Raw genomic sequence first — 8,986 nt, 5'->3', positions numbered from 1 at the left:
TCATTACAATACATCAAATCTAAATTATGCAACATTTAACTATAAATATCTTAATATACATTGTTACATCCCAAAAATACGTAAATACATTCAACGTAACCGTTATACACGTTAAATAAGTTTTAAATATATAAACAAAATATATTTGCATGTATTTCATCGGTCAAAGTACGTAAATCTCGCCGTAAGACGCGTCATGAAAGTGCTAAATATGTAGCGACAGTTAACGTTACCAATTTATGTCAGGGCAGTTTTGTTGCTGCGCAGCCTCGCTATGGCTATATAATATTACGCCGCACTCTACGTTTACGCACGCAGGAAGGAATAACTCTCAGGCTCGCACCTGGGAATAATGGGGATTGCCTGTTCGTGCGTTTCAGCTAAAGCTCCCGTCAGCGCAGCGAAAGTCATAGCGTTGCATGGCAGCGTACAGGAATTCGACAGGCCGATGAAAGTCGCACAGGTGATGATCGACAACCCGCGCCATTTTGTTTGTGATTCCAATGTTTTGCAGGCCGGCCGCCGGATCTCGGCGCTGACGGCGGACGAGGAGCTAGAATTGGGGCATCTCTATTTTCTCCTCCCCATGCGCAAACTCAACCACTCGCTCTCGCCTTCCGAGACAAATTCCCTCGCGTTTAGAGCCAATGCTGTTTTCCGGAGGTCAACTTCCAAATCCAAGAGCATCGCCAAAATCCTTCCTGTTTTGGGCGACTTGTGCCACAGCCCCGCTGACAGAAAAGGTGCGAGAATTCAGCCGAACGAAGAGATGAATGCTGAGGAGAAAACGGCCGAGCCGAACGACAGCGACGTGTCGAAATTGGCTGTGAATAATACAGAAGATCTCGGGGAGTTGGGTGGGTTCAAGTTGAAAGGTATCAAATATTGGAAGCCTGCGTTGGAGACAATAACCGAGTCCCCTAGAATTTTGACGACGAGAATTAATTCCGTTGAATTCTCATCAAACTAGATTTTCTGTTGTTTTCTGTACATTTCATTCATTGCCGACACCCAGTGACCATTTTTTTACATGGATGTTGTATAAATACAACAGAAATAAATCTTTAAATTTATATTAATTAATCAAATTTCTATAATTTTTTAATCAAAATTTAAGTCTTTGTTTATAAAGAGTCGGCTATAAATTTGATATTGAACGCAAAAAGAAATGCATCTCCTCCAAAATCACGTACCAATAAAATAAAAACAAATATTTTATGAAATAAATTATTTTTGAATTTTTAAAATTAGAATTATTAAATATTAAATTGAATTTCTTGAAAATAAAAAATTATTTTTGAATTTTTAAAATTAAATTTTTTATTGTCTAAATAAATTTTATTAAAAAAAAATATTAACAATAAATATCATAAAAATACACATCAAATTTTAATATTTATGACGAATAAATTTATTAAAAAAAAACTCCATAACAAACCAATATCATATAAACACACATCAAATTTTAATATTTATAAATTATTTAATTTTGTACTTGAAATTTGTCATTTCAAAATTTTATTATGAAAATTATGAAAATAATTTTAAATCCTTTACGTTTTGTTTTAATATGTAATCAAAGCCCACACATTACACTTACAAAATCTTACAGATTACACTATCCATACTCCCAATGATTTGAGTTATTAGGATAAAATTGTCCATTTAAACAATATTTTCAAAGGATAAACATTGCAGAATCCATTTGCAAGAGTTCATTGACATCCTCAAATACATGTTGGCGAAATGTAATGCCCCAGCGCTAGCTCATCAAGCTTTGAAGTTGACAGCAAACCAGATGAATCAACAGCTCGCCAGATCAGCCACATCAACATATACTGTATTGCAGATTGTGTTTTCTATTATCTCAGTTTGTTAGAATCTACACTTGCTCATGTTTTCCACAAGTGAGGAATGACAAAAGATTAAGAAAATTAGCTCCACCTAATAACCTCAAAATCATGCATCTGAAGGGCTCTCCCAAATCTTTTTGGAATATAAATAGCAACCGATTCTGTTAAAAAAAAATCCCACACATATCAGTTGGCGATTACAAAAGAGAATTCGTTACAGAAAAGAAATCGTCTTAAGCGGGTGCAAGTGTACTCGAAATTCTCACCTTATCAAATAAAATAAATTTCCAACCAAACTTTTGAAAAGAAATTGCAATTACTTATCACAAAAAATATGATATAACATCTACTTACCACTTGTGGAATTATTTACTTACCACTCGTGGAATTAATTAAGGTGACCTTGGGGTCTAGGTTCTCTGAATATTCACATCCTAGTGCACAGTCATTCACCTGGTTCGAATTTTGGATATATTTTTATATTTTTATAATTTTAATTAAAAATTAAAAATAATAATTTAAATTTAATTTAAAAATAATTATATAAATTAAATTTATTAAATAATTATAATATATTAAACGTTTGTATAGAATATCTCAATAATGTTATTACGAATCTACCAAAAATATAAATATTATAATTTGTGAAAAATATAAATATAATTTTTATTTGAGAATTATAAATTTAAACGGTATTTGAAAAATATAAATATTATTTTTATTTGAGAATTATAAATTTAAATTTTATTTTTATGGTTTAAAGTGGATTTATTAACATTTTTTCAATAAAATAAAATATTAAATATTTAAAGTATTAACTTTACTTAAAATAAATTTAATATTGATTATATTAATATATTATAAATTTTATTTTTAAAATAGATTTAAAATTTACCATTAATTATATATTATGTAACTAATTTTTTTTTAGCAATTAATGGTTGATAGGATGATAGACATAAATATAATCAAAATATCATAATCACTTGTATTTAATTATTTTATCATAAAATTTTGTTTAATAAGTTTTATCCTTTTTAAATAATTTAATTATTCAAACTCTATATTATACTATCATTAGAAAATTATTTTTTTATATAAAAGACAACCATTCTTCATATTGCACTGGTTTATAATTAATATTTGATTTAAATTAGATATTTAAATCATTTCTATTAAAATTTAAGTTTTTATCTATTAAAATTAAGGTGAGATAATTTAAATATTTACCATATTAAATGCGAAATTCATTTCTTAACATCAACCATCAATAAAATACTAACAAACATTTTATAAAAAAAATAAAAAGTATTTCAATTTCAATTAATATTTTATTTAATTTTTCCAATATTAAATATTAACTTTATCTTAAATATTAAAACACTTACATAACTATCATTAAAAAATTGAATGAATCTATATTCTGAAAAGTTAATTCAGTTAAAATACCTTTCAATGAAGATCTTTTTATTAAAAAACAAAAGGAAGACACATAGGATCATTGTCAGAAACAAAAGGATGGTAAGATGGAAAAATGTTGAAGGGAAAGAAAATAATATTAACTTTATCTTGAATATTAAAACACTTACATTGAATGAAGTTATATTATGAAAAGATAATCCAGTTTAAATATCTTTGAAGGAAGATCTTTTATCAAAAAACAAAAGCAGGACACAAAGGATCATTATTAGAAACAAAAGGAGGGTAAGAAGATCTTTTATTAAAAAACAAAAGGAGGACACAAAGGATCATTATTAGAAACAAAAGGAGGGTAAGAACAAAAAAATGTTGAATGGAAGGAAAATAGTGGTAAAGAAGATTACAAAGAGGTAAGTAGGGTGATGTGTCAGAAAAAAAAATATAAGGAAAATAATGTAAATAAATATGAAAGAAAAATATTGTGTATTGTGAATTTTTATTGTAAAGCTAATTTTTTTTATTTATAATCCAACAAAATATATTTTTAGAGTGTTAGTGCAAGTTTTGGTTTGGTATTAGTTAAACCAAATTAGTAAGTATGGTTTTTTTTATGATATATTTGAAATCAAATTTTAAACAAAATGTTATTTTTTTGTTTTGAAATTGTTTTTCAAGTTATTTGAAAAATTGTAGAGAAACTAGAAAACTAGTAAATTAGGAGATTAACATGAAAATTATGAGGAATATGAGGGATCCACCTCAATGGTGTTTTTAGTTTATTTTTTGGTATTAACTGGACCATAAGGTGGATAGTGGAGTGCTCCCCTTTTGGAGTTAAGCCTTTCATCTACATTTGCATCTGATCTAACATGAGTAGAATTTCATCTTTGGCATGATGATGACCTAGAAACACCTTTCCTAACAATGTCTTCATTTGCATGTAAATATCTATGGTGTACATATATTGATTTTATCTTCCACTAGTGTGCCCTATCTCTAAGACCCAAGTTGCAATCTCTAGTACAACTCCAAAACCATAAAGACAAACTCTCTCTCCCACTACTTCTTGTTCAACCTCTTGAACCTCTTGTTGGATTTCCATTAAAATTTGTGAGAAAATCTATCTAGCTAAAGATTCCACTCTAAATTGGGTTCACAAACCACCCCTTGTTTCATAATAGGTAGATCTCTTTCTATAGTTTACTCTCTTCTTCATCATAACTAATGTAAGGAGTGGATGTGGAAATAGGGAAGAGGTTAACCGTAAGAAAGGAAGGAGATAATCACCCAAAAGATAAAAGGAAGTTTTGGAAGGGAAATTCTAGTGCCAAGAAAAATCTAATTGTTGTCACAATAATGTTATGTACCAAATTAAAGAGAAATATTTAAACGAAATAAAGGCTCAAACCAATAGTGTTCTCTTGAATTATTTGAGAGAAATAATAATAGAGCCATTCAAGAGAGTTAGAGGTCAGGAACTTTTTGTCATGTAATCCTCTCGAATCAAGAACAAAAAGGCTAAATAGAAATTCACCATGACCATGATGATAAGGAATAGACACAATTCAATCATGAAATCAACTAAAACATTAATATTTCATACCCCATATGCATAGAGGAAATCACTATGTTTAATGACTAGTATAAGTAAATCTTATGTCAATTATGGACCATATTTCATTCGACGGAGGGGCAATGCGACACATCCTCCCTATTCATTGCTTGATTATATAGTTGTAAAGCCTCCCTCCCACCTATCCCTTTTTTGCATCACCTTGTATGAGGATGAAAGCCAAAGAACAAAAAAAGGCTAATAAGCAAGGAAAAACATAAAAATAATTAAAATGAAAATTAATAATATGGATTGAACATTAAAGGAAGTTAGGAAGAAAAATAATATTTTTTGTAAATTCATTTTTCTAGATTAAATTCTAGGAAATTAATAATAGAAAGGAAAGGAAGATGACAAATTTGCAATATTAAATTTGAAGAGATTGAAAAAGGAAATAAATGTCAAAGATATACCTAGGGGATCAAGGAAAATGATCGAAGAATTAAAGTTGAAGGAAATATATAAAAAATTATCCCTGTCTACCCATCAAAGCTCTCTCTCTCTCTCTCTCTCTCTCTCTCTCTCTCTCTCTCTCTCTATATCTATATATATATATATATATATATATATATATATATATATCAAAGGGGGGAAATCATAATTTCATTTCAACTTTTGAAAAAAGGAAAAAAATCACATTTTTTAGATGTTAAAAGCATTTAGTATCTGCAACCTTACAACTCAATAGTAGGGAAAAAAATAAAATTAAAAAAATACAAAGGAGAAGATTAAGTAATATAAAAATAACTTATCTTCTCTTTCTTTTCTTTATTTCTCTGAACATTCTGTCATCCCCTTATAGGATCATTGACAGGAACCATTTCCAAGTCATTCTCAAACACCTTTGGTAGATGTTATTTTTAGAATTTGAGATTTCTAAAACATGAACTCTCTTTATGCATGTCATCCCATCTTCTTTTTCGACCACTGCTTCATGATGTTTCACTTCATGGATTGATTATGTTTCTAAGTTTTTCTGCATATGAGATGCATGTCCATCATGAACATGGGTATTCCTATCTTATTGTTTTGTAACATCCTCCTTGACTTTCTCCTTATTCCTCCAAAAAAAAATTAGGATTACAAGCTTACCTTCATTTTTGATGGTTTTTTCACTAGAGGGCTTCTGTCCTAAACATGCCCTATTTGAAAACATGTACAACTAAGTGTTTTTATTTTATAGTCCAAAATCTGAATCCATTGGAAGGATTCATGCTTTAGAAAGGTGTGGTTAGGTATACCCTTGCTTGGGATATTTATACACATACACAGGTAAAGATGAATAAACCTTTCTCCGATCTTTCAGTATCCATTTTTTTAAGGAACCCAAAGTGTTCCCAACACCCTCTACACGATTATGATGCAAAAAAGGGAAGAGGTAGGTTTGGAAACCGTATCCAAATTGGCATCTCTATTATCAACATTATTGTAATTAAACTATGGATCTAAGTGGTGATGAAAAACACAACTCTTCCCCAGAACCAAGGCCCTTCCTAAAAAAATTTATCCCGGTCTTCATGGGAATCAAATTGAACAATAAGAAAACATTTTGAACAAAGGTAAATATCATAATTTTTAGACCATGTCGTGAAAAAAAATAAAAAAAAAATGATATAAAGCTTTGGACCTTGACAAAAAATCATTAAATCTACAAATCACAACCTTTGATTGAAGAACTAAAAAGAGTTGATTTCCCTCTTTTAGATTTATTTCCATAGTTGGAACTTGTTTTGGTTATTCAAAAACATGAGGTCCTAGACTCTACTGTGGTTATTCCATTGTAATGAGACCTTTCCCTTGAGCTACATCATTGTAAGGAATTGGAGCAACTGGGTTCCTAGATCTCGAAGCACGTCCATGAAACCTGAAAAGTAGTATAGTAGTGGAGTTCCTAGTTATTTCGTAATCACAGATCTAAGAAAAAAATAATAGCTACCTCCTTTCACATAGTAGTCATTGCGTGGTTGTAGGGACCTCTAGTTATTCCTCTAAGAACTACACTAGATATACAACATATTCCTCTTCTGAGATGCAAAACATGATTGAGGTCCCGTTCAGAGCCTTTGGAAAAATCTAGAAAACTTTCACCTGGTTCTCATCAATATCGACCAAATTTGATTCTTTTAGGGATTTTTCAATTAGACTATTGTCATCCTGTAAGATATTGATCATGCCATTTACTTGTGAATTCCCCTTGAAATCTATGATGACCTACTCAACCTTTGTAACGATGGTTAGTGCCCAAGTTGCATGTACAAAGGAAAATTCCCTCTGTGAGATTCAAACAATAGACCCCTTGAACTTGGACTCAAATGGATGATGGACATTTGATTATGTTAGATGAGATGCCACATATTCACTAATGTTAGTTTGGGCCGCCATTTCTACTCCCAAGATGAAGCAGATTCAAAAAAATCTCAAAATGGCTAGAGCTAGAAACTATCCCTGGAATGAAATGTCGCCACATCTAAACCATGCATGTGCCCAATAGGGAAGAAATTTGCACTATACGGCAACAAAGGTGTCCATGATTGCAAACTGGTGTTTTATATATATATATATATATATATATACTCATTAACTCTGTGTTGACTATGGAAGGAATTACACAACTCCCTTGTAGTGATTATATCATTAAATGTTTTAATTATAAGAATTTTTGAACTTTATATATAGTTTAATTAGGCTTGATGGTTAAGAACATGTGTTTTTTCCTAATTATTATTAAAAATATTAAAGTGCAATGTGTCTACCCTAATTTAATCACTAATTAAACGATGCATCTCTTTCATATTTCATATTCAAAGTGAAACATTTCTTTCTCCTTAACACTCTCTATGTATAAAAAATTAATATAAAAATATTTTAATGGAAGTTAAAATTTATAATCAGCATTGAAATATTTATTTGGTTATTAATATTTTTTAAATACTAATTGTAAAATCTATATTAATAAAAAATATTTACACACATCTTTGTAGGGATGGATATCGGAATTAAACTAAATTATTTCTATGAAATATAATTAAATTAAAATATATTTAAAATATTATTTTGATTAAAAGAAAAATGAGGGTAAAAGGAATCTTTGTTGGAAGGAAAATGATTGTTAAAAGGCAGGATGCTAAATGGAAAACAGAGAAGATTAAATAAGGTGAGAAGTAAGAATGTTGAGCAGTAAATAATTAGAGAAAATAATATAGAGAAAATAGGGTGAATAAATTATGTATTTTGTGCGGGAAAAAACTAAAAACGAGTATAGAATTAACTTAAAGTCATGCCCCAGATGCGGGTGATACGACAACAGAAAACGAGGAGACACATGCCAGGCATGTGCTGCCTCAGGTGTAAGGACATTCTTCTCTGTCAGTTCGCCGCCATGGGATATATGGCTAGGCTCACCGCAGGTCGGCATTCATTGCCGCATTCAAGCTGCTGGTCCGATAGCAGAGAGCAGTTATGGCGTTCGAGGATCGAGATTTGGTTGCAGGGTTTAGAAAAGGCGATGAGGGGGGTCAGCACAAGCTGCTTCATGCTTGGCGTTCGGCATTCTTCACTCAGGTGTTTGCATGGTCTCCGGCCCTCCGGGAGACATTATCCACTGCTCCATTGTTTACCGTATGTAATTTTGGGACTGAAAGGCCTCTGTGTGTATTTCGCCTCTGTTTCATTTCTAGCCACCCGCTCGCCTCTCTGCCATTTCCGCCTCCCCACCCCGTTCCGCTCTTTAGCCTCAGTGCTCCGGCAACAATGGTCCGGCCTCGAGAGCGAATGCTCAGCCGACAAGGCACTACACGAGGAGGCTCCTCTCGGACGCCCGCTGAAGGTCCTCAGTCCTACTATTGTCGCTGCCGCTGCCATAGCTTTCCTGCAGCTCATCCTATCCAATCCAGGCAACTCATGGACTCTTACAGCTCAGACCCGGACTCAGTTCTTTCGCCAGCATTTGGCTCAGCCATTTTTGCCTTCAATAGCTCGATGGACAGACCCCGTATCAATGCCCATGTCTCAGTACTATTTCTGGAGGAGGCACAATCCGTCAATGTTGAGCACCGCGACCAAGGGATGCAACAGGGCGAAAGGCCAGAATTGGTCCAGGCCT

The 8,986-nt window shown here is 31.9% G+C and overlaps 1 protein-coding gene across 1 annotated transcript; it reads left to right on the top strand.

The window, feature by feature from the left end:
• The first annotated feature begins 352 nt into the window (after nt 1-352).
• LOC149177982 (uncharacterized) lies at nt 353-970 on the top strand. The gene has a single exon (XM_089421943.1). The coding sequence runs from the start codon at nt 353-355 to the stop codon at nt 968-970; it is 618 nt and encodes a 205-aa protein (XP_089278069.1).
• The last annotated feature ends 8,016 nt before the right edge of the window (nt 971-8,986 follow it).

This window comes from Pinus tabuliformis, chromosome 4_1 (assembly GCF_031772625.1).
Source record: "Pinus tabuliformis cultivar Carrire ecotype Pingquan chromosome 4_1, CPIR1, whole genome shotgun sequence".
Classification (NCBI taxonomy): Eukaryota; Viridiplantae; Streptophyta; class Pinopsida; order Pinales; family Pinaceae; genus Pinus; species Pinus tabuliformis.
This window is presented reverse-complemented; position numbering and strand designations above follow the sequence as displayed.

Excerpts from the sequence above, each read along its gene's own strand:
- LOC149177982 (XM_089421943.1), top strand. The coding sequence starts at position 353 with ATGGGGATTGCCTGTTCGTGCGTTTCAGCTAAAGCTCCCGTCAGCGCA.